The 26,498-nt window shown below is 38.1% G+C and overlaps 1 protein-coding gene across 1 annotated transcript; it reads left to right on the plus strand.

The window, feature by feature from the left end:
• The first annotated feature begins 5,371 nt into the window (after positions 1-5,371).
• zfand3 (zinc finger, AN1-type domain 3) lies at positions 5,372-20,487 on the plus strand. The gene is made up of 6 exons (XM_023953564.2): positions 5,372-5,737; positions 10,656-10,696; positions 11,601-11,786; positions 14,525-14,590; positions 15,648-15,851; positions 18,521-20,487. Exons 1-6 carry the CDS (start codon positions 5,655-5,657, stop codon positions 18,673-18,675), a joined length of 735 nt encoding a protein of 244 aa, XP_023809332.1. The 5' UTR covers positions 5,372-5,654; the 3' UTR covers positions 18,676-20,487.
• The last annotated feature ends 6,011 nt before the right edge of the window (positions 20,488-26,498 follow it).

The following is a 26,498-nucleotide window of genomic DNA, read 5'->3' on the forward strand; positions in this document are numbered from 1 at the left end:
AAGTCCCTGTTTTTTCCTAGCTTAAATTACACATATTTAATACGATGTGTGATATTTTGTGGTTAGACTCTATCCAACTTCTGATTTTTGCTTAAGAATACATTTTGTAATGTAAACACTTACGGTAACTCAAATGCCAAAAAAGGAGAAACTCAAAATAATAAAATGTTGTAAATAAATGAAGGAAAGAGAAATGATTCGACTGCATGGCATCTGACTAACCACTTACTGAACTTTGAACTAAGTGGGACAGCCAGTCTTTCAAAAATGTTTTCAACAAGAACAACAAGCAAAGTAACAGTTGACATACTAGCTATTTCACGAGGACCAGCTGACAGTCAGCATCAATGGGCTTCAGCTGACAATGTAAGAATTAACAGGTGCCCCTTGAACTGTGGCTAGTTGGAGCTGGCTTAAAGTCCCACTCCAAGTTAATTTTAATATTGTAAAATAGTTCCCAGTGGTCTTTTAATTGTGATTATGCAGTTTTTAGCCAAAGTTAAAAGGCCTGTGTTGTATGTTGGGCGGCCGTGGTGCAGCGGTAGGGCGGTCGACCCATGATCGTAATATTGCAGGTTCGATTCCCGCCTTGCATGTGTCAAAGTGTCCTTGGGCAAGACACTGAACCCCGCCTTGCCTCTGGTGGGAGGTTGGCGCCAGTGTTTGGCAGCGAAGAAATATTCAGAAATGCAGTAATTAGCTTAAATTATATTATATATGTCCTTCATCATGAGGAATGATGAAAGACGTGATTGAGGTGAAATAATCAAAACTCTTTTAATGACAATCAATGAGTATTACATTGTAATGTGCATTAATGATTACTGAAATGTTTAAATTACAATCAATATGCTATTGATTTTCTTTACTTGATCTGCAATGTGTAGCAATGATTACTGGTTTATTGTGATTTTGTGTTCCAATAATAATCAATGATTATTACATATTAGTTATCGATACTGTTTACTGAAATCATGAATGAATGTATTCCGAAGATAATCAATCATTTTGTTACTTGAAAAGAATCTATCGGATCAGAACCGGATAACAAAAACTGTAATACTGTAAAATGAATAATACCATGGTCCGGGTGAATACTCGATTCTGATTGACTGCTGGGTGTACATTAAAAAGTGATATACCACGGGATAACCGCACGGTGAAAAAAGATGTTCGGGTCATCTAGCTTAAATGTTTTGTATCACTGCGCCGGCTTCATTAAAACAATTGCTTGCTTCATCATCTAGACCAGGTGTGTCAAACTCATTTTCAACGAGGGCCACACCAGCAAAGCTGCTGTCCTCAAAGGGCCAAATATCACTTATACAACTCCGCTTATTAAAACCTACATAACTCCATTAATGAAGGATCAAACTGTCCAAGTGAATAAAGACAAACAACATAAAACTGAGCTAGAAAGAACATGTATTACACAAAACGTGTAACTTTTAGTCTGCATACACACATAGGACCTGCAACCATTGAATAATAAACGCAACTACACATAAATAACATGTAATCAGCTAAATAAAATTTTTATTTTAAGAAATGAAAAAATTGTATGGCCTCGCGGGCCACATAAAATGGTTTGAGGTGAACTTTCTCTCTGAACTGATGCTTTATTCAACCCATCGGAAAGATCAGCAAATATATATATCGCTTTATGTCGCCAAATCAGTGGTGGCGCGGCGCAAACTATTTGTCACGTGGTGTGGCGCGTAACAAACAAATAGTTCGCTTTTTGTGAGAAATTGTAAATTGGAATAAAAACAAGAATTAAAGAGTAAAAAGTGGTTACTATTTATTTATTTTGTAAGTGACCATTGTATGAGCGGGTCAATGGCCTTCGAAATATGCATTATCACTTTTTTTTTTTTTTTTTTTTTCAACTTGTTCTGTCCAACAGCTGAGCAAACAGATTAGAGCTGAAGGCTTTTTGTGTTGGACAGGTTTTACTATCACACAAAGAGGTTATATGCCTTCGAGAAACCAGGGTGTAGATTTGTATAAACCCCTTCTTGTTGTATTATTTGTTATTTATTTGTTACATCTAGTGTGTGTGGGGACGGAGAGGGGAAGAATGTGAGGGGGGGGGGGGGGGAGAGTAAAAGGAAAAGAGGTGAGAAAATGGGGGATAGAAGTACTGATTTGAATAAGTTATTATTTTAAGCTGTAAGAATTATACCAGATCTGCTGGAAAGACAAATATTACATCAAAGGTGAAATTCTGACACTAAGATGAGTGGAAAACATCTGCCCATCAATACACTGTGGGTTAGGACGAGGGATGAAGCAGACAGGGAGCAGTGTGGCAGTGTGCACGTGCACGTGGGGGTGGAGATACATGCATGCTGCCAAAGTGAACCGTGTGTTCATAAGGGGAACCAGATCCTAGCCAGCCAGACCAGGAGAGGGGAGTGCATTCGCGGAAGTGCGTTACAAACTGTCACTTCGCGCCGGACGGTTCAGGCTTCCACAGCGTGCGTTAAAAAGTGATAATGCATACTTCGTTGGCCATTAACCCTTACTGAACTCAGTCAGGGTGGGATTATGTAAGTTTGCTTCTTCCCACTCCTTTTCAAGCAATAAATCAAGCTCTACTTGACTTTAGTTATTGATCACTGTATTTAAGCAAAATGTGATTTAAGTGGCTTTTTTGTCTTGTTTTATTTTATGCCTTTTAAACTATGCATTTCAACATTTCTGTAATGAGTTTGACAAATACACAGTTCTTTATTGCTTTGACTACAATGCTTGGAATAACTCAACAAATCAAATCAAATCAAATCAAAATGTTAAAAACAGCAAAAACATAATTTCCATCGGAGTGGGTCTTTTGAAAAACAATTGACCATGAATTCCAAAGATAATGTGTAGAGCACCAGCCCTCCGTCATTTGGAAAAACATGCTTAAGATGGAAGAAGCCAGTTCGATGTCAAAGATGTAAAATTTTAAGAGCCGTAAAACGATATATCATTGGAATCAAAGCTGTCCAATAGGGCCTAAACTTTTCTGGTTTAATTGGATTTTATCTCAAAAACTTCTAAGTATTAAAATTAGAATTTATAGGATTTTAATAGAACAACATTTTGAGAATCATTCAACATTGGATCAAGGGGAGTGTAAGCAGGCTAGCGGGGTAGCAGTCAGCAATCTTTTTACAGTGCAGTGCACTTCAGGTTTTTTATTTTGTACAGACACTGATGTGCTGATTAAAGGGTGAAATAGCAAAGACAGCGTGCAATCTGGAGAAGTTTTTAATAGCTGTCAGACCAGTGGCTATTGGGGGTTCGAAGTTATGAGCCTATTTAGCATTGGATAAATAAATGGAAGCTTCAGATGGTGACCGCAGGTGACTGGTGCCTTCAAATGTAGAGGGAAGTTTAAGTAATGAAAAACTGTAAGCTGCTTTAGAAAATCTGTCTAAGATGGACGACATAGTTATGCTATATTGGAGGAAAAGGACACCATGTCAGTGGGAGGTTTCGCTCATAAAGAGAAACATTATAGTTCAGTAGAAATCCGCGGTGAGAGAAAGTAAAAGTGTTAGTCTTTACAGTGACAGTTTTTTTCTTTTTTTTCTGATATTTTCTGATATGTATCACATGTTGGTCATACTAACAGACAACAATAATGTTACTTTAGATATACAAATGACAAAACTGTTCAGGACATCTCTCAAACTTCATTATTATGACACTGAAAAACTTCTAGAGCATTGGCAAGACCAAATAGCATCATGGAATGTCTCATGGAATGACCTAGAGGGATGCTAAATACCAGCAGAAATAATATCATTATTTTACTGATCAATCTATGTTTGCAAGGTGTCGCAGAAGCCAAGATGTTGGGGGAGGAAAAAATCATTGAAAAATGTTATTAAAATACTGTTGTCGGAAATTTCCATGTAACTTTAGGAACTTGGAAATGTGTGTTTTTTTTTAAATGCACATGAATCATTCTGTTCAAATATTAATTCTATATGAGTCTTTTTTATATCAACCACAATGATTGTCTTATTTTACACCAACAGAAAAGTTTACCGTGCACACACACCTTTGAAAGCATTTGCATGCTTTTAAATGATCAAGATAGCACATAAACTTTTGTGCACAGATCAGAGTAGTGCAGGTGTGGTATTTGAAGACCATTTGCATGCCAAGAGCTCTGCACATATCTACAACTACATACATCTTCCTAACCCTTGATACCATCTGTAGCAGTTTTTTTTTTTTTTAACAGACAGACGGATTTATTGATACAAATAGTGATTTCAAAGACCTCAAAAACATACTTCCAAGGTACATGCAAACATATAATGTTGTAGCACAGATACATTTGGTTCTTAAATGCATTATTTTAGAGTTATTTGAAGGTTGGGCTTTTTTTTATGTCTGTTGCACAGCCGACACAGCAATTGTGATATGGCAAAAATAACTGGAAATTGTGAGAATTTTTTTAACTTATCAGATCTGAATTAAATATACTACACGATGAAAAATATACCAACCATAGCAACATTTCAGGTGTCCTGTTTTTAAGTGCACTTATAATAATATAAACAAAATTATATATATATGTTGTTACCACTAAGCATTTCCAAATCTCTTTTTTTAACCAGCCATCTATGTTGGACACAAGGACAACCTACGACCTACGCTACTTTAAAAATGTGTCATGTGACTAAAGCCCCTTTTTTTAATTGCCTCCTATATTTAAAATAAATGTTTTTTTGTGTTTTTTAAAAGTTTCTACTTCTTTATTTTATTCCTATTAGTTGTTGTTACTAAATAGTACTGTGGGTGGGCCTTGTTGCCCCCCATCTTAATTGTTGATTAAGGGTTTGTTTGGGTATGAGTCATAAATTCTATATTTTTCCATCTTCTGCTAAAAAACAAACAAGTTTTATCATGACAAAAAGGGTTGAATAAAGCAGTATCTGGTGGTGATGTTGTTGTACTGCTTCAACAATTGGTCCAACTAGCTTGAAATGGGGATAACTTGGGGAAATTATCGTTATGAAAAAGGGAAATGGCACTAATTGCCCATCATAATTGTTACACAGTGTCATTTTTGTGTAAGTTGCAAATAAGTGTCAAAGTTTTCCAACGTCAACGAATGACATGCAACGAAAATGTACGCTGTCAGTAGTCAATTGTTTTCTTAATGCAAGTCCTTTTGTGTGGAACATACCATGACAACTCAAGTTCTCCTTTATGCTAGTTCTTTAAAGTGGTTTGCAGTTTTCGGGCTATATTTTATATCTAAAAAAGTTAAATGGCTTTGAATATATATTTAAAAAGATATTGGATTCAGCAAAAATACGCTATTCTATGGTGGTTTATGATCCTCGTCACAAACGTCCCCTGTCTGTCAGTGGTTCGCTCCGCACTCCAGCTGATCGGCCCAGTGTGCCCGGTGGCCCTCTCCGTCGTCGGCTTTGACGGTTCGAATGCCGACTTCGGCTGTTTTAGTTTTACGTTTATTTGTCTCCAATTTGTTAATTTTTAGTTGGAAGTCTGTGTATTTTTCTAGTTAGAGCATCATCGAGTTATTTGTCAAAGCGAAGGACTCTATACACAAATACGAGTGAGGCCTTTACTCCATCCACGGATTCACCTGCTACACGGAAAGCTTGTCACGGCTGACCGAAATGGGGGACACCGGGAGTGAAGGCAGCAAGCTACCGGGCAAAGTCAACGTTTTACCCCCTCGTTGCCCATGTGGCTTTTGGGGGTAAGCCGACAGTTTTGTCGAAACCTACAATTTAAATACTTTCTTTCTCTACCAGGAGTTAGCTGAGTTAATAGCCAGCATTAGCATTAGCCGCCGAAACAGGACAGGGATGAGCTGCTTTTCTTGTCAGTACCCGTTCCCATTGTTTTGTAGCATTAGCTGTTAGCCTAAACCAGCTGGCCTAGGTAACCTTGTCATGTGAAGGAGCACAAAAAGGTAGATGTGGGAGATTAGGTGAACACATAATGACACAAGAATGGTGTCGTTAGTAAACAAGAAAACAGCTAAAGCTCCGCGTTCAAAAGTTAAATGGCTGGTTGGAGCTTACCAACTACGGCTGATTGACCATAAACACGACTGAAGCAGCTTATACGTCGATAATTTACTGTTGAAACAAAAGTTTAACAAATACACTAAAATAGTAATTAATCACCAATTTCTAAAAGTGATTTGTCTTAACGGATTTCTTTAATACGCGATGACGTAAATTGTCTTAGGCTGTTGGGATTGACATTTCATTACATTATGTCCTGTTTTACATTAACACAATGTAAATAAAACATCCTGGCGTAGCAAAACATTTTGTTGAAGAAAAACAGTTGGCTATATTCAAATTCCTCAAGTATCATATCATGATGGAGATACTTTTAAATATTGTCAAGACGGTCATGGCTAGCTGGCACTTAAAAATATGTTTCAGTGGTGTAAACGTTTGGGCTTTTAAGCTCATGTAGATGGACTTCATACATAAAAAATGTAATGCAAAAATATCTTTATCAGTTTTTTCCACTTTTAATCAAAGTGTGTTAACAAGCTAAAATTATATGTCAGGTCATCGTAATGTTTTTTTAGTCTTTCCTTTAATACTATTAGCAACATATAAATTATTATTTTATTAGATTACTATGTCCACATTGTGTTTGACATGACTTTTGGTGTTGTGTAAATTAGCAAAATATGAATAATTGTTTAAACATGTAAGGAAATCATCTGTTTATAGGTGACACTAGGCGCACTCAATTAGTATGATGCTTAATGCTGTGAAGTATTAAAGCTTTGTTGCAGAATTTCACTTTTTACTGACATACAAAAGAAAAAAAATGACATTCTGTTGCTATAATTGCAAAGTGAAACAGGGAAAAACGATTGACTTACTTGTTTTGTTAGTGGGATTGGACTTGGACAAAAAAAAAATACAAAAAAAATTAATTGCACGTCTCCTCATTCTGACATTAGCTCAGATTTTTGAGCAACTTTCTTAAAGTGAGTTAGTTATATATGTCTTGATCCTATGTCACATGTACAACCTTGTGTGTTTGCATGTCTTTTAAAATACATGCTACTAACAACACAAAAAACAGTGTTTTTCAGCATTTATTTAGCTCTATGTACAATTTAAACCTGCAGGTTTGTCCTGCAGGTATGTGGATACGTTTTTGGTTGCTATTACTTGCTTCCAGAGACTTCTTTAAAATGGGCATGGTGTTTAAAGTATCGAATAGACTAATATTAGTAAAGTGAACAGATGGGCATCTTTTTGATTTGCATTGGTTCTAAGTTGAGCTTTGATTAGGAAAAAAATGTAGCATAAATTTTTGCATAGTAGGTCAATACACAGGTATTAAAACCATTAAAAATGTAAAAATCTAGTTTAGTAGATGAGCAATATTAACTGTAGTGGATAATTGCGTAGTTTGCAGTTTGCAAAACTCAGATAAAATTATAGGTTTAAATCAAAAATGGTACTCAGATAAGCCATTGCTATTAGTGTTGTGTTAATCACTCCAGATTTAGTTTAGTTCTTTTACTTCATCACCAGACAACACCAAATCAAGTTTACAAATTCTTTCACCTTTTTGAGATTTGAGCTTCTTTGGGTTCTTAATATAGGTTTTGAGTTGCTGTGGTGTCTAAAGAGATACTAAGTATACGAATCCTCTTGGCCAGCTTTGTGTTTAATTTTAGCGGGGTGTGTGCACATTTTAGTAACCCCAACATCTGTGTCACTGCTTGTGATTTAAATCTCTAAATAAACTCTCAAAGACACAAAATGCAAAGGAGCTCAGGGAGGGAATCAATACATACAAAAGAAAAAATATACATATTTTAAATCAGTAATATATGCTACAGGTGGTGGAATATCTCTGTTTGTTTTTGTTGTTTGTACCTTATTTTTCTGTAAAAAAGAAAACACAACAACTTTTACAATTTGTGCAGTTAGAATTTACCTACCTTGCCCTCTCTGGTCCTTGTGTGAGACCATTCTTTTGTCAAATTCCCTGATCCAGATGTAAATGTAGATTTTTAAGGCAAATGTGTCAGGAAGAGATTTGTGTACATCATAAATAACAGGTCATATTTGGAGCAACTGTCAGGCCATTAAGTCCTAATGTTTTTCCGTTAAAACATTAATAATCAGGTATTCCACCATCACACGACCTTTCTAGCTTTCACAACATAATGGCCTTTTTTCTGTATTCCAGAAATTAGCAGGCTTTAGTGTGAAATAAATTGTTGAACAGTAATGAACAATTTACGATATCTGTAAAACAACCACTGTACTCACGTGAGCTGAAGGGACATCCAGCAAGATAATCAAGATATTGTGAAAGAACAAAAGTGGCCTTTGGCCAAGGGGTGTGGGGGTGGTGAGTTAAAGGGAGTGGGGTGTGTAAACTGTTAATATGCAGTGAGTTGCAATTCCTTGAATTTTGAGAATACTTAATCTTTTGCTGTTAACACAAAAAATGACACAAATAATCCTTTCATCTTCTTCTTCACTCTGAAAAGTACATAGAAATCCCAACAATTTGGTATAAAAAACATTTTAAATGTTATATTTATTTCAGTTCTTGAGTAAAATGAATTCTTTAGTGCTTATATGTAAATCTGCAATTTTTTCAATTTCTTTTTTATTATAATTTTAATCCATGTACCGGTATGTTAGCATCAGTAGCTGCAGGCAGATTAACAGTTCTGTTTTTCAGCACATGTCACTGGTGTTCAGCAGAACATATAGATTCTTCAAGCACTTAACAATCCACTGCTCCTCTGTGTCACCAACAGTAAAGTTGACCAAGCCCTGCCTCTTGTCAGTTCTAATTAGATATTCCCATTAGTAACAGTGGTGGGCCAGTAATGAAGCGTTATTTTTACCCTGTTTAGACTTCACTTAGGTGAGCAGCTGTGAACAGACTATTTTTCCCCATGCATTTTTTCCTTATCTTCACTTCATTAATTAACCAGCAGGTCATTTAGTTCTGATTTGTGAGGTTGTTAGCAGGATGTCACCTGTTTCCTCTCTGCATGGGCCACACAGGTTTCCAATGCTCGTTTCTGTTCTTTTTATACACAAGACAGCACACCAGCAGATTGACAGATAGGGTGACTGAAGCTGACCCTACGTTTAGAAACAAGGACAAAGGTGTGCAAAAAGCCCCCAAAGTAAATTGCATGTGACTGATGGCAGTGACCGACACGCTCAGTGCACAGATAGTAAGGACATGGGCTGGAGGGGAAATGAGAAGAGCCTTGTTAGAGAAATGCCAATTTAGCAAGGCTTCAGTGGTCAACTCCATATGAATGCCAGTTTTATTTGAACGTTCTTGTTTGTTAGGTACAAGCACAGTTTATAGGTCTTATGAATTTAAAGAAATAATGGCACAAAACCACACTACCTATAATTTCAATGTGTTCTATTGAAGGCAGAATGCATTTTCACACCACACACTTTCTTTCAACCCCGCAGTTAGTTATTTCATGAGCCATGTAATGTACAGAGAGCTTATGACTGATGGCAGTTCAGTGACAATGTTTTCAATGATCAATAATTACAACCATACAGAGGGAAAAACCCATTAATTCAGTGGACCATGATACAAACATTGGTAAATTTAATATTGCTTTAGTAGCTAACATATTATCTGATGATAAAATAATCCCTTTAATTTAGCGTTTGTAAACCAAGGAAAAATAATCTCCAAACATGCAAACTACACTGCACTTAAATGTGTTTGTTAAACTATGTTGAAAAATTAAGCACTTCAGAAAATGTGCAGAAAGATGGGGACTTTTGGAATTTATTTGATTAAAATTAATTTTAAGGTAAACAAAACTGGGAAATTTGTGCCGTAGTCAGAAAATACATCAGTGGATCAAAATTGATGTCAGACTGCCCGGATGAATAATAGTTCTAACGCACAAACTATACAACAAATCTGGCAACAAAAAAACGAGCAAAAACAAGACTAAAACTTGAACAAATGGGAAAAATGTCTAAAAGAAGCAAAGATTGCAAACGGAAAACATTTCAAATTGTCATTTATATAAACAGAAGAGGGCATAGTAAATCACCATGAATATAGTGCAGCCCTTTATTGTTCTTAATAAAGACAAAAGGTGGAAGAAATGGTTGCACTTCTGTTGTCTTTCACGGTGTACATCTTTAAATATGTAGAAATATTTGAAAGTACTATTTTTCCCCTTTTTATAATATTTCATCCATTGAAAATAATATTTGTAATGATAATGTTACTTTCTGAATATGAATGTAAAACTTGTCCTTGGAAAATTAGGCCAATTTTAGATAACTTTAACTGTAATCTGGTAACTGTAGTGTCACGGTTTAACTTCATTATCTGCTCATTTTTTATTTAAAGGATAATCTGAGCACAAGTGCCCAGAATATTATTCATGGGACATATTGAAATAGAATAGTAAACTCTCTATTTATTTATTTTTATTATCTAAGCAATGTTGTGAAATACATATTTCTGCTATGTATAGAAAAATTAAGTCACAACTTCGTGTTTTTCTATTTATAATAATTGTAGAAATTGTAGATCCTGCATTTATCTCGTTTTTTATGTTGTGTTTGTATGAAGCCAACCTGTAACACACTTTTCTCCATTCTCTTTAGGTCAAGCAAAACTAAGAACCTCTGCTCAAAATGCTTTGCAGGTATTGTTCCTCATTTAAATAAAAAAACATTTAATGTCTACATGGCAACTGAGCTTCTTTAAATACATGCCCTGTTTTAGATGCTGCATCCATTCAAGATATTTTATTATTTGAATAGAACTGGCAGTCACTGCCAAAATACTCAATTAAATTAGATTTTTGGTTCAACCCAATGATTTAAATATTGGTTTATTGGTCGAATTTCTATTTTAAAATACATTTTGTTAGTTGATGAAAAACTGCTTTTTTTTAATAAATATTAACTTTAATTGGATAAAAGTGGTATGTTTAATTTAAAAAAGATCAAAACCAAAAAAAAGCTTTAAAATGCCTCGAAAGAAAATTGATACGTGGGTTTAACAAATTGAATTTTCCAAGTAAAGATCAATTCTTAATTGACCAGTTGATTTATTTTAATTTTAAAACCCAGTCCTAATATTCATTTTCCATTCCTTAGTTTTTGCCTGTCCGAAAAAATCTGCATTGACATGACATTTGAAAAAAGTACCTCCAGAAAAATGGTTTTGAAGACTCACAGATCAAACCCCTTTGTCTTTATTTTAAGTATGTCATACTGCAGTTCCTTTTGTTCAAACGTATTTCCCAAGCTTTGAAATAATCACCTGGCATTTTTCAAACTGCCTCTGAACCAAAAGTCGTTCTTAAGCAGTCTTTTGTGGAGTAAAACATCTCCTCTTTTTCGCACATTTTACAATGAGGTTATTCTATACAAAATTAACAAATTGGAATAAAGCTTCTCATATTAGCAATTCCAAATCAGCCTAAACAAATGAAGCTTTTGGCCTTTTTTCCAGGTCAAAGTGTTTGTTTTTATCCCAAAGATCATTGTACATGTACTGTACTTACAGCCACACTGAAACACTATCTTATCAATTTCTTACAGACACTCAAAAGAAGCAACCAAATGACGATTGTATCCCAAAGGCCACTTCTAGTACCAGCAGCAGTCAACCAGACGTCTTCTGTAACGAAACAAACAGCACTATAAGTCAGTCCCTGACGACGCCTAACACTTCAGAAGACCCTTTGCCAGGAGACTCTGGAGCAACATCTGTTCCTGTTCAAGAAGGTAAGGCGATTTAATCCAGGTATTCTTACTTTCCTTACATATGTGTAGAGTCAAGCGATCACACTCAAACAAATAAAGGCCTGCTTTGATTGTAGCTTTTGTACTTGTAAATGAATAAAGAATTGACAACTCACATTGCTTGAAATACTTGAGGGTTGAAAACCCTTCTAGTGGTACACAGTAAAAGGTAGGAGGAGATGTTAACTCTGGGACAAAGGCTCAAACAAGAAACCTTGACTAGCTTTTGTAGTGGGCATTGCAGAACAGTGCTGGAACATCCTAGACGAGGAGTAATTAGGTTGGTACCAGTTGTGCAAGTCCTTAAGGCCCGTCCACACCGGGACGAATATTCGCCAGGCGTTATTCGCCAGCGTTTTTCGCCACGTTTTTTGTGTTCACACCCAGGCGATTTTCGCTGACGGTGAGCCGAGCGAACATGCAATTTCATTCCCTGACATTAGATGGCGCTTAATGTAAACAGAAATACTCCTGTACACAAGGTGGCGCTGCGCAACTTTACGCTTCTTAAAGTCGCTTTTCACTCAGAAGAAGATAGCAAGTATTTACGCGCTTGTCAGAATAATACAAAGAAAACATGAATATTTCAAGCATCAGTAGCTCCAACTGGTACTTGGTAAGGGGATATTTAAGAATGTCCGTCATTATTTCTTTGCGGCAGTGTTGACGCTACTTGGCGTCTATCTTCTTCGCTGGTATGTGTGCTCCGCAAGGCAGTTTTGTGTTTGAGCGCCCCCAAGTTGTGTTTTACTGTAACTTCAGAAGCTCCAGACACGTGTGCAAAAGCGCCATTCTCATTGGTCGAATAGATTTCGACGCGATGCGTCGAAAAAAAAAAACGAACCCGAGGCGTTTTTTTTTTTGACGCTTTGTCGCGTGGCGTTTTTTCGCGTCGGTGTGCACACTCTCATTGGTGCCCTTTGTTTAGTCACGAGGCGTTAAACGTCGGCGAAAATCGCCGGCGAAATTCGTCCCGGTGTGAACAGGCCTTTACAGTTTCAAAATCAAACATTAAAAAAAGCTTATTTAGCAATGGAGTAGAGGGTAAAGAGAACACCTTTGATACTATCTAACCTTTTTTTTTTTTTTTTACAAACAAAACAAAAACATAGAAAACACAGAATTGACCAGATTCATAATTTAGAGCCATGGAAAGATGAGCTCAAACTACAAAAGCTTCTCAGTCCTACTTTGAAACACACTCAGGTTCTTCGTCAGAAAGTCTATAGCTCATGTGGCATTTTTTTTTTCTTAAGTGTACAAGAATATTGGCTAATGTTGGGACAAGTAGAGGTGAAGAGTGCTGGAACTAAACGAACACAGATTTAAATTGTCTCCTGGTCCAATCCCATGGTTTGATTAGAATCATGGAGGGAGTTCTGCTTGTCCTCACACTACTACACATCATCTCTGTTCCTCACAAATGAACATAACAGGAGGGTTAACAATGTATTTATTTCAATTTATTTCTAATATAAGTCGCTGCGGAGTATAAGTCGCACCCCTTGCCAAACTATGAAAAAAAGTGCGACTTATAGTCCGGAAAATACGGTAGTCTGAAACACAAAGAGAAAAAAGTGCACATGCAAGCATTTATTAGTCACATTTGAGCTCTTGTGATGCCAGATCAAGAATAGGGTTCTGCACAGTGACCTGCTGAGATGTTTCTAAAATGAACACCCTTTCCCATATTTCTAAAGTATGGGATACTTTGAAATTCTATCTATCGTGTTGATGTTTAAATAAAACCCGCTTGTTGATCAAACTTTACAAGACTTAAATCAGGGTTAACCAAATTTTAGTAAAGAATGCCAGAAGTAAAAATGGAGGTCCAACAAATGTGAGGTCAGAATCTTCGAACTTTGGGCATACTTTATATTTCTTCACATAGAAAACAAATACATCTAAATAAATTTTTACCAAAATTACTGTCACTTTTTTTGCATAGTTCATTCCCAGTTAGGTTGTCATGTCTGGTTGTCCCTCTTGACATTGTACTCCTTAAAAACAGCTGCAGTCTCATGGCACATTAGAAAAAGTAAATTTCCACTTTTCCTGGAAACTTTGGCCCTCACTGTCAATTTTTCTTTTTCTTTTAAACTTACATTTGATATTTTAGATATGAGCTAGAAGTGTCACAAAAGGGTCCTGTGACAATGTTGCCACAGGTTTACGACGGCTTAAAATGTATTTTAGCCAACCACAATCAAGAAATCATACACACAGTTTTAAAATACTGCTGGGAGCCGCATACTATTGATTTTATGAAAGGAGCCTGTAGGCTGGTGGAAATTTGATTGTGGTCCGCTTTTGGCCCATGGACCGGACTTTGGACAAGCTTGACTAAAATGAATGATCTTTTGATAATTAAAGTCTTACCGGTACATTAAAGATTGTACATGTTGGGCAAATGATTAAAATATAAAAGAAAAACGAAACCTGACCAGCTTAGATTATTTCTATATTTTTGGTCTTGACCATTTTAAAGAATATTTAACTCCAGGTCATTTAGCAAATAACAAGCCACTTTACCACTCTGTTATGAGACGTGTTTATTCATGTTAATTTGCCTTTTTAAATAACTTATACTTGTGTTGTATAATCTAAATTTGTATTTGTGGTTCATCTGTTCGAGAAAGTATAGTAAAGTATTTTGTAGGAAAATATAAATATATGCCATTCTCCTAATATTATCTTAACACATATATTTCTCTCTTCAGAAATATCCACCTCAGACACAGTCCTGGGTTCACTTTCTACTCCCACAAAACGCCCATTTGAGTCAGGTATGTCTCAGTTTTACCAATACTTTGTGTCAATTATTTAGACATTTGTCAATGATTTCTTTGGACAAAGCTGAGGAAAATATCACTTATTGGTACTTTTTGAGGATAGGAGGGACACTAGGAAATGGTTCAACAAAATATTTTGAAACATGATGTAGAAATAAAAAAAAATCATGGATTGTACATGTAGTATGGTTCTACATGCTGCCCTCAAACATGTACAGTCACAAAAAATGAATACTAAAGACAGCTTAGGAGAAGACACTTGTCTGTTGTCTAATGTTGAAGTATCGTATGAGTAATATAATTTAAAAAGTATGTTACATCTAATCAAGTCACTCAGGTTTAAAGATGTAAAAAATTTCAGGTAAAAAAGGAAAAAACGATTTTTCCTGGCAAGAGGTTTCACAAATACAGGCCTCCACGCATAGGAAAATCAATGAAGCAAGAAGAGGGTTGGTGAGTCTGACAGCTCAGCTTGTCCCAGTTCTCAGAGATTTATTGAGTGCTGATCTGCATTTTGGCCGGCCCAGAGAAAAAAGTCTGCAGGATTGATGAGGAATATGCGCCCAGCGGAAGCTCGCCAAAGGCTCCTACTGTCCTCAATGCAGGGCATCCTGTAATCTCATGACAGAGTTTATTAGTTGCTCTTTTTTTTTAAGCTCAACACCAAAAAAAAAGGGGATTTGGTGTGAAAACATAACCTTCCATTCTGCTGCTGGAAGTTAGAAGTTTGCTTTTGTGAAATAGGGCTGAGAGAATTTTCGGTCAATTATTTTGAATAATTTTTAGCAGACTAATTAGCTTCAAATGTATTAATACTGTAATAAAAAGCTTTGTTTTAAGCTGCCATCACAATTTTTCTGCACTTGTTTTCTAATTGCCTTCAGTTGATTGGTTAAGAACAGAAGGATTGAGATCTCGAACTTTGTAATGTCGGTTATTTTATTTTAAATAAGGATGAAGTTACAGATGAATGTGCTAAATCGTAGATGTGCAGTCCTAAAGCTCAAATGGTGGCTGTTTGTCTCTACAGTATGCATTCATGTGCTTTCAGCTTCAGAGTCGGAAAATGACGCATCACCTGAAAAGCGAGCGAGAATGATTGAAGTCTCAGAGGGTGAAGAATCTTCATCATCATCTGTGTCGGCATCTTCATCCTCATCCCGCAGCACTACTAAACAGCGGAGCCGCAAGCGTTGCCATCGCTGCCAAACCAAGCTCGAGCTGGTACAGCAAGAGCTGGGATCCTGCCGTTGTGGTACGACTGCGTTACTTTGTGCATGTTAACCACTCGTGTGACCCATGAAGGAAAATGCAAGCACAAACGCCCTCTCACACAACAGCAAATTCACCTTAAATGTTTGTTAATTAGTGGTTATTTATTGTTCTCATAGATATCCCAATGCGTGTGTAAACGTAGCCACAGTTTTATTACCTAATTTTAAACTCAAAGATGAGGAATGCTTCCATTACCTGAGCATTTGTTTGTTTGTTCAAAGAACGTCTGTGATTAAAGCGCTTTTGTTAGCCTGGAGGGAACCGTCGCACAAAGCTTGAGTGTTTCTCTTGACACATAAAACATTAGCCAATTACCACAAACACTAATAGAGTTTAAATCCACAGTTGGCTTACTAATCAACTTGTTTGCATATAAATTAAACTACTTATAAAGTCACAGCTTTCTACTATTTAAAGAACAGTCTGTTTAAACCAAAGCTATAAAGCCTAAATTAGAAATTGACTTCCTCTTTTTTTTCCACTTGACACTTCTTAATTCATGCGCTACCCTTTCCTAATAAGTGTTGCGCTTAATAAGAAAACATGCTTTTTACAGACCAAAAGAGGAAATGGCTGCAATTACCATGATTTCTAGCTCTTGGAGTAATTTTGGGTTACTCTGGTAATGATCCTGCAAAATGTTTCATTGAGTGTAAGCCAAGAAGATCTGATAATGAGTTAAAAGGATGAATGCTTTTCAGATTGCAAATGCGGCAGAATAGATTCGCCACAGCAGAGAAACTGATCCACTCTCTGAAGTCATCTGCTATTATGGGACCTCCATGTTTCATCATTTTGGTGTTGGTACTAAACAACAGATGGACGTCTTTCTATCGTTCATGTTGAACCCCAGCAATGAAGGCCTTAACCATCTCCTTCCTTAATGAACAGGAATTGGTTCTTTAATCTGAAATAGGAATCTGATTACAAATGACTGCAGTTTATTGTTCACATCCAGTAAACTCTTTTAAAAGCGTGAAAATAAATGACCCTCATCAGCTGTTTGTCTTCTCTGTGGCTCTCACTTCAAAATTGCAAGTTGTGGCCAGTAAATGTGCCCGAGCTTATGCCACACGACCAAAGTTAATATCGTTGCTGGTCGTCTGACCTTATTCCGAAGTGTGAAAATGAGATGTGGTTCGAGGACATTAAAATCTCATATTGGTTGCAGGCTGTTTGCCCCTGTTAGCAAGGTGCATGTTCTGCAGTAACAGAGATTGTGAAAACTTTTTTACTGTAAATAATTAGGCTATTTCTGTGAATAATGTCCATTCTGCAATTACCGGACTATGTAAACTTCTGCCAGCATCAGGCTCAGCAGCAGTTAAAGAAGTGTAGATGAGGACTTTCCAGTGAGGGAGAGTCATCCATTAACCACTTACAAGTGTTGTAATAAAAAGGGAGTGCTGATCTATTGAGGAAAATACGATAAATACTTATGTGTTTGGATTTTAATAGCTTCCCCTGCTTAGTTTTTGCCAGATGGGCACACAATTTGTAAACATACAGACTGAATTGAACCTGTGGGTGAAACTATTTCAGCTTTGTGAACCCTGTGGGCAAAGCTATAGTTATAGTTTTGTGTTTATTCACAATACGTTGTTTATCTGATCATGGCGTTGTGGAAAGAAGATAAGCACAAGATCATCATCACACATTTTATTTTATTTTTAAATTTCGGATTAGTGTTTAAAGTCACACTTCAATTTTCTATTGATTTAATATAAAAGGGTTCCCAGCTGTCTTTTAATTATGATTGTCGTTTTTAGCAACAAAAAAAAAATCATTTTTTAGGATAGTTTCTGCAGAGCGGCTTTGTATATCTGTAGAGTTTTGCCTCTGAGGTGTGGGTGGAACCATTGGTGCGAAGCCCGTTGCTGAGAGCTCAGAGCAGGAAACTTGTTGCCTGCACAACGTATTTTCGACAGCACAACCTCAATCTTTTTGTAACAGCATTGTTTTCGTCTGCTCCTGATTCACTGCAATTTGAATAAAGAAATACTCAGAAATGCAATTTCAGCTTAATTTTCTTTAAACATAGTCTCAATCATCGGAAAAATGCCACAAGGACATGTTAAAAACACAATTTTCATTGGAGTGGGGCTTTAAATACAACCTGAAAACATACAGTATATTATCAGTTTGAAATATAATAAACTGTGAAGATAATGTTGTCAGAATGAGTTATTTTTTATATTTGTGTTTTTTATTATCAGCTGCCTTGTCCTTCACACTTAATGTGTAAGAAACATAATTTTACAGGTTTTGCTTCCATAAAAAAACAAGATGTTCTTGGAAACTGAGATTTTAACCACTAGTTACCAAGAACCAGCAGTGTTTTTCACGCATTGAATTGGTAAATAATTCTAAATCATAAAGGTGTAAACTAATGAGTCTCCTGCACTTTCAAGGCCAATTACAGATAATGATGAGTGGACTAAGGTTTGCTGCTGACTAAGTAAGAAGAATAAACTACCAAGTAGAATGTCTTTATTGGTAAAAAAAAACAAACTTCTTTTGATTATTAGAAGGTCTATTTTTTATGTTGGTAGTATTACTGTAATTTTAAGTACATTTTATGGTGATTTGGTGAATTCATTCATCATTTTTTGTTTAACTCACTTGTCAATCCCCCCATCCTTCCTTCAGGTTACGTCTTCTGCATGCTCCATCGTCTTCCAGAGCAACACGATTGTCTCTTTGACCACCTGGGTCGCGGGCGTCAAGAGGCTGTCCTCAAGATGGTCAAGCTTGACCGCAAGGTGGGCCGCTCCTGCCAGCGCATCGGAGAGGAGTGCTCCTGAGCTTCCAGGCCCCCAAGCTCGAAACCTCCGTGTGCAGCCGGTGTCTCAGCACTGCCAGGGATATGATTTAGCTCTTTTACTCACTTAGTCTTTCAAACCATCTAACTTTTTTTTTTTCTTTGTGGAGAGATGCGGCCCTCCAGCTTTCCTCTTTGAATTATGTTTATCGTTCTTTTTAAATTCTGTCATAACCAGCATCTTGTTTATTTTTTGATCCCACTGGCTTGATCATATCCCTGCAGCTCGGATGCCTTTTTTTTTTTTTGGAAAAAGTAAAAGAAATCGCATACAGACAGAACAATCAAGAGCAGAGGAAATATGATTTCACCGTCTTGTAAGCTCTTGACGACACAAGTTTGACTGGAATAAGAGAGAATAAAGAGATGAAATGCAATGCTTTATACAAATGATTGTCTTGGAAGCCAGACTGTACTCTTTACCTCAGACATGCAAAGGATAAAAAAAAAAGCAGAATGATGAAAAGGATGAGGGGGAAGTAAAAAAAAAAAAACTGTCATCCTTCTTGTACACTTTGGCTTTGGCGCTGTTTATAGACTGTGCTCTTTACCTCAAAATCAGACCAGAGCTGCTTTGTTCTCTGCGCCAAGTGTAGACCTTCTGAGGCTAGCCACATAGCCAGCCTTAGTTGAAGTCATGTCTTACTCCCAGACCCTCCGCCACCTGTAATCCTAAATAATAAACAAAAACCTTTTAATCACCCGCCTCAGGTAAGTTCAGCCTGCCCTTACTCTCCTACAACCTTTTTTTCCTCCACAGGACTCCATGTACCCCTTTGCTTTAAGATTGTCGTGAAGATTTGTGCCACTGTGGACGAGTGAAGCATTGGGATCCGAAATATAAATATTCTTCACAACTGGCTGCATGGGACAGCATCTGACACGTTCAGGACAATGAACTGGCTGTGTGTTTTTTTTTTTTTTTGGGTTACGCATAAACTGATCTTAAGTGTCAAGAAGTGACTGATAATTTCATTTGTTTAGAGTTGTTTCTGTCTTCCCTGATATGCTTTGTTTTTTGTTCCATACAAAACGTTCACGTATAATAAGTTCCTCACTAACTCGATTGTCTTTTTCAACAACTGTGGAGTTTCTGTTTGCCGGATGTACACACCCTTCAGGAAGACGCATTTACAGGACACGGGGGGGGGGGGGGGGGGGGGGGGGACAAAACTGCTTGTAAAAGAAGCGACTGGACCTGGAATATCTGCATCGTTACGTGATATTATACCTTTGCTAACACACAAGTGTGACTAGTGTTGTTTTCTGTGCTCAGCTGTTGTTTTTGCTCGGAGCACAAACAGGTAAAATCAAACACTGTTGCACACTGTGTGTGGACTGAAGCTGTATTAGCTGACACAGAGTGTCCCACTTTGGGTTGGGATGGCGGTTTAGGTCTCAGGTTTATTTTAGACCTTCACTGCAGTTAATTCTCCGTTCCAGGCCTGAAGCAACATGTCTGGCTTTAACTCTTTACCAATACACAACTATCCTTTACAAAATGTTTTAATTTTAAACTAGCATGATGAGATCATGTGCATTCTTCTTCCATTCTCTTCAGTACATTTATTTCATCTTTGATGTATTGATTGCTTTGTTTTCCACATATTGTACCCACTCTGCCTTATTTCTTCCCTCTTGTTGTTTTGCTTTAGATAAAAATTAGGGCTGTGGTGAGCAGAGTACTTAAAATTAAAATCAGAAACTGGTAACCATTAAAATGTTTTCCTGGTGGATTGTGAAAAAATGGAGGAGAAAATGCATAATAAATAAATCTTGGGTATCCTAAAGAAAACCTTGTTTAAACTCTTTCACATTTCAGGATTACATGACTTAAGTGTTGAGCTGCAATTTTGGTTGTAATGTGGTTATAAAAATGGAAAAATTAATGTGAAAGACTATATATTTTCTCTTTTGCTTTATATCTTGATTTACCTCTCCAACTTTTTTTCTTTAACTGAGAAAGAATAAACTGGATTAGACAAAAAATATGAACTCTTTTAGTCCACTTACTGCCATGATGGGGAGGGGGGGTGCTTGTGCTACAGATGAAAAAAAAAATCAGATAATAGTAATATTGCACCCAAATAACTTTTTGTCTGTGACTGATGTGTGATGCTTCACTTCCTTTAATGACATTTAATCTCTTGGTCTTTTCATCTCTCTGGATTTCCATTAAAGTCTCAACAATATGCTTAAATCCTTGAAACAGAGGTGCAAAGGGTTTGGCTAAAAATGTTTTACCTCCAGAGGAGGCAATTAGACTTCAGATCAATGAAAGCGACCACACACCAGATGCAACAATTGTTCTCAACTCAGAGAGACCGTTTTCCTGTGATGACCTGTTGCATAACCATTGGCAGGAAAAGGTGTAGCACCTTTCATAAACAAAAGTCTTTTAAAGAACTTTACCTTGTTGATACGCTTTGATAATTTAAAAAATTATATGACGGCATTGGAATTAGATTTTCTTCTGATCACCATCCACACATTTGGATCTTTCATTTTGTTACTGCTTGGGAAAAAACATAAAAATAGAGGGAGGATCAAAGTTTTTGCGAAAAAAGTTCTGGTGTGTGCATCAGCAAACAGAATCCCCCCACTCTTTTACTTTGACACGATGAATTTCTTTTAGTTACCTTTCTTGTGTGTGCTGTAGAGTTTGAGACCCACCCAAAACTTCCTCTGCTTGTGTATGGAGGTTTTGATTTTTCTTTTTGTTTGATTATTATTTTTTAACTTTTCCTGTCCAACGGCTGGGCAAACAGATGAGAGATGAAGGCCTCTTGTGTTGGACATATTTTACTTTAACAACAGGGGTTATGAATTTTCTGACAAACCAGAGGTATGTCTGAATAAACTCCTTTTGTAATCAAGGCCAAACTTTATTAATTTTAATCATATTTGAAAGTCTTTGGTGTTGGACCAGATGGAAAAGGAAAGGAGGGAAGAAGAGAGAGGGATGTTAGAGACGGGGGTGTAGAAGGGTGATTGTAGAAGGGGGGGAGGAGGTAAAACCATCAAGCAGCATAAACCAACAAGTTTCTGGATGGTTGAACTCATTATGGTGAGGGTCAGATGTAATACAAGTCTATAAGGGCGGGGCCAGTCCACACACACACCCAAATGTCACAAACATACCTGTTGGCTCCAAAAATGTTCACATGTCAACATGTACACAATACAAATAATGTTCCCACACACATACCTATGCATTCAAACCAACTAGTGTGAAATATTTCATTCAGTCACACCAAGTATTTTTGCAAAGGTGAGCTAACACTTGTGCTCAAGTGAGTGTTTATGTTATTCTGAAATGGATGATGGAATGTAAAAAGAAGCGAGAGTGCCCAGCCATCCCCCCACCAAGACCCCCGCCGCAGAGGCAGCCAGAACCCCCCAACACCTGCACAGTAGCAGAGAGAGAACAACCGCCCCCCAGGTGATCACATCTGGGGCAGCAGCACCGCCACAGGGGCCCTCAAAGACAGAGAGCAGGGAGGCATGGGGGGGACAGAGAGTGCAAGCTCCAGCCCAACCAGGAGAGCAGCCCCCTCGCCGCACCGGGAGGGCCCAACGCGGGCCCCGCCCCAGAAGAGTGCCCACAGCCCCAGACGAGCACCCCACCACCACCCAGGAGTTCTGGGCATCCCCCCATCCCAACCCCAGGTGCGAGCCAGAACCCCCCAAGGGATACCCGTCCCGCGCTCCAGGCAGCCACCCACCCGGCTCACGGTTGGTCCAGGAGACAGCAAGGCAGGGGCCAGCCATCCCTGCCCAGGAGGAGGGGTGCAGTTAAAATTGTAGGGTACTAAGAGGACATCTCGTGATTACTCACAGTGATGTCCAATCACCCTCCCCACCAAGGGGCCCTAAATGTCTACGGTGCAGTTAAAATTGGCGGGTAGGGCACTGAGAGGACATCTCCTGCTTGCTGGCAGTGATGTCCAAGTGCCCCCCCCTCTACCAAGGGTCTGACAGGGGTCCCATGCCCCGAAGCGCCGACCTCCAGGCCCCTCACCACCCACAGAAAGAGAGAGGAGCCAGAAAGCGCCGCCCCCCCAGAACAAGCCCAGGCCCCCGCCCCCAGGTAACGCCGGGGGCGGGGAAGGAGTGATCCCAGCCCCAGGTGCAGATGGGTCGCCCATCCATGGACCCTCCCCCGAGCAGGGCCCCCCCACCAACTCCCCCAGCACAGGCAAAAAGACCACCCCCCAAGTCAAGCCAGACCACCACTTATCCTCCCCAACCACACATCCCCCACACCCGATCCCGGAAGAAAACGCAGCACCCCAGCCTGCCCCACCCAGGCACCGGCCCTGACCCCCCCCCCCCCCCCCCCCCCCCCCCCCCCCCCGACTAACGGAGTCTCCACCGCCCCCTTCTGGTGCCCGATGGTTTTTATTTTTATTTTTCTACTGGTAGCAATACTAAAAAAAAAAAAAAATGTAAATCAGTTTAAGACCTAAATGAACTGATCTTAAGGATACTTGCCTTTAATAGTCATTTATTTGGGGATGGCTTTTGTTGGGATGGCTTGTTCTGTTAAAAAGCTACTCTTATTTGCCACATTTGTTTGTGTGCACGCTCTTGTGTGGAAATGTTTGCTAATGGAGACTTTTAAACATAGTGGCTACTGGATGAGCAACGCTGATCCTGTTAAAGTCGGCTGCAGTAATGACAAAAGTAAAAGAAGCAATTTCCTCCAAATTTGATAAAGTGACATATAAACCACGGAGGAGTTATTAGTATTTTTTTTTTTTTTACATTTTCCACTACTTAGCAAACATGTTTTTAAATGTAAAGTTTGTTTTAGAGATATCTAAATCCTATTTTTTTTACAACAAACATCAAGTCCACAAGCTTTTATTGGACTTGAAGTCATGTGACTGCATCTCTCTGGACATCTTGTGAGTGATGTTGTGGGAAACATGTCACACTGCTTACAGCTGTTCAGCTCCCGCACACTTAGAGAAGAAGCTTGATTTGTCAGGTTGGGGTTGTGAGGGACTGTAAACTAGTGGGAGAGAGTGTAAACAAAGGGATGGTGGGAAATGAATGCAGGCTCATTGCACCAACAGTCCCACCCACAGCTTCAAGGCAAATTTCTGATGACATCCTGCAGCTCCAGAGACACTAGTCTAAAGTCTAAAGTCCAAAAAGTCAGCCATTGGTCTGACTTTTTGGACTTTATCTGTATCCATCTATTCATCCATCTGTCTTTGAGTTCTTTGGAATCCAGTGGTCAGTTTAGGCTTTCTCAAACTGCTGACCTCCAGCTCACTGTACAGTCTGAAGCTAAGTGTGAAGCTCATGGTCCTGGGATGGTAAAGGTTGGAATCTTCCTTGCTGGTTAGGAACTAATCACTGTTTAAGGTTGAAGAGTGTTAGGAACCTGGATGTGAGAGGGAAAGATGGAGTGGGAGATCAACCAACGTCTCATGCAGACTTTGCATTGAGCTGTTGTGATGAAGAGAGCTGAGTCTGAAGACAATGCTTTAAACTGATCAGTCTATTTACGATCTTATCCTCACCTAGGGGCTGTGCGTTGTGAGCGAACAGGTAAGATCACAAATACGTGGGGTAGAAATGAAATTCTTTTGCACCCTAATATTGCTCCTAAACATCAAGAGTAGCTGGTTTAGGGCATCTGCAGTGAACGGCACCAGTCCTTTTTACCCCCGTGAGACCTGGGAAGGTTTCATGAACATGCCTGCGAAGATTTTCAGTCATCCAGATCATGCAATCACAGGATTCTTCGTCTAGAAAACGTTTTGCTGCAGTAAAAGATAGTCATTGCCCAGAAGAACAGGATTCTGTGCTGGAAAGAATGAATCTCATGTCTGGCCTGCCTCTGTATCCTCCCAGAATAGCTGGAAGAGGCATCAGTTGACACGGAAGTCTAAATGCGACATAGAGATCAATCGCAATTTAGCACTGGGTTGTAAGGACAAGATAAAAAGAACCTTTAAAAAATAATTTTTGTATTTTTCTGACACAGGTTTTTAATTTTTAAAAAAAAGTATTTTTCCCCCTTTTTGTTTTGGTTATCAGCATCTACGCTTTCTTTTGTGTGTTGTGTTGATTTTATATTCTCAAAATCACTGAAGAACCGTGCCAAGACTGGATGGCAACAAGAAGCATGAGATCTGTGTTTGCAGGAGGCTGTCTGGTGTTAGAGGGGGGATTCAGGGATAAGATGTTGTGGTTGGTGCTAAGTAATCTCCTTACAGCTTGACAAACAAGGAAGCCTGCCATTCTCTCTGCCTTGATTGCCTACCATCGCTGTGTTCGCCATCTGTCAATTGAATATTGCTTTGTTAAATTCTTTATGTCAGGCTTTTCTGTCTGAACTTTCATCCCTCAACCGCGGTTGCTTTCCCTCACTCCCATTTTTCAGTTTGTACTTCAGAAAGCAGGCACCAATTTGAGCCAAAAATTTAATTAAAGAGTGATTTTGTGCTTTGCATACAGTAGTGAGAGGGCAACGTTAAAATTAGGCAAGGATCGCTTTCATTGTCAATTGCATTATAGACTGTTTTCCAGGAAGTGCTGGTCCTATATGACAACATTAGACGGTCTCTTGTTAGTCTTATTAAATTTGATGAGCACTCAGCTGTGTAAAAGCATATATGTAATTACATCAGATGTGTTACATCCTTTTAAGCTCACAGGATGATTCTCATTTAATATGCACATATAATGTCACAGACATGGACGGCTAATATTGGATAATGTAACACATGTTGAAAAAATTAGTCACAAACTGACAGTAAAAGGTTGTCAGGGATATATTTATTTTAAACTACATAAACACCAATACTTTACAAAGGTCAGTTCACTAATTTGTAGACGTTAAGAAAGGATTCACAATTTTGTCAGTTGGCCTCACTTCCTTCGTCACAGGTAGCAGATTAGTGTTTAAAAGTTCTTGAACAGCTATTATTTTTGTCTTCTTCATGAACACTTTTCCAATACTTTTCAAATTCCATGAACTAAAAAGGTTGCAACTCATTATTATTACCAAATCTAAGTCAGTGACTGGTCAGAGTTTGGTTTAACTTACAATGCACATTTAATGGCTACGTGTTTTGTACATAGAGCCTCAAAACAGACTTAAAAACGTTTGTAGCGACCATTGAACGCGAGGGTTTTGAACACAACAGAAGCCCAAAACGTGCATACACACACGTTTACATATAGACTTTTCATTTAAAGAAGTTGCTTGAACCTGCATTGCTGAAGGTGGTGTAAACATAGCATTAAAATTGCCAAAAGTTTAGTGATTGTTGCAGATATTTATTCTATTCCAAGTGAAACCACTTTAGATCCCAAGTATCTTAAAGGTCAGAGGACAACAGAAACTATTTAACTATTTAACTATCTAACTAGTTTCAGAAAATCTAAGTACACTTTTATATTGGGCTGTTTGGTTTACATCAGAGTTAGTTTTTTTAGAAAGTCTGACTCAAATAGCAAGTATGAAGACAGATTTGAAGTCTGGTAAACCAAAGTAAACCAGAAAGTTAGGAGCGTTTTCGGCCAAAAAGGTGAGCATTTCTTAGACAGAAGGAGGAAAACAATAGAAATGTTAACTATCTTGTCATATACAATGATGTCTTTTTTTCTTTGTAATTTACACATTATATAACTAGCTGCGTTTACATGGGCAAAAGTAATCGGAAAGAACGCCTGATCGGAAGGAAAATGCGCCATGTAAACACGCCGTTCAGAATACTCTGTCCGGATCAGACTCGTTCGGATCAAAATTTCTTTCCGATCGAGATAGGTGGGTTATGCCGATTG

Source organism: Oryzias latipes, chromosome 3 (genome assembly GCF_053564925.1).
Source record: "Oryzias latipes strain Hd-rR chromosome 3, Olatipes_Hd-rR_3.1".
Lineage (NCBI taxonomy): Eukaryota > Metazoa > Chordata > Actinopteri > Beloniformes > Adrianichthyidae > Oryzias > Oryzias latipes.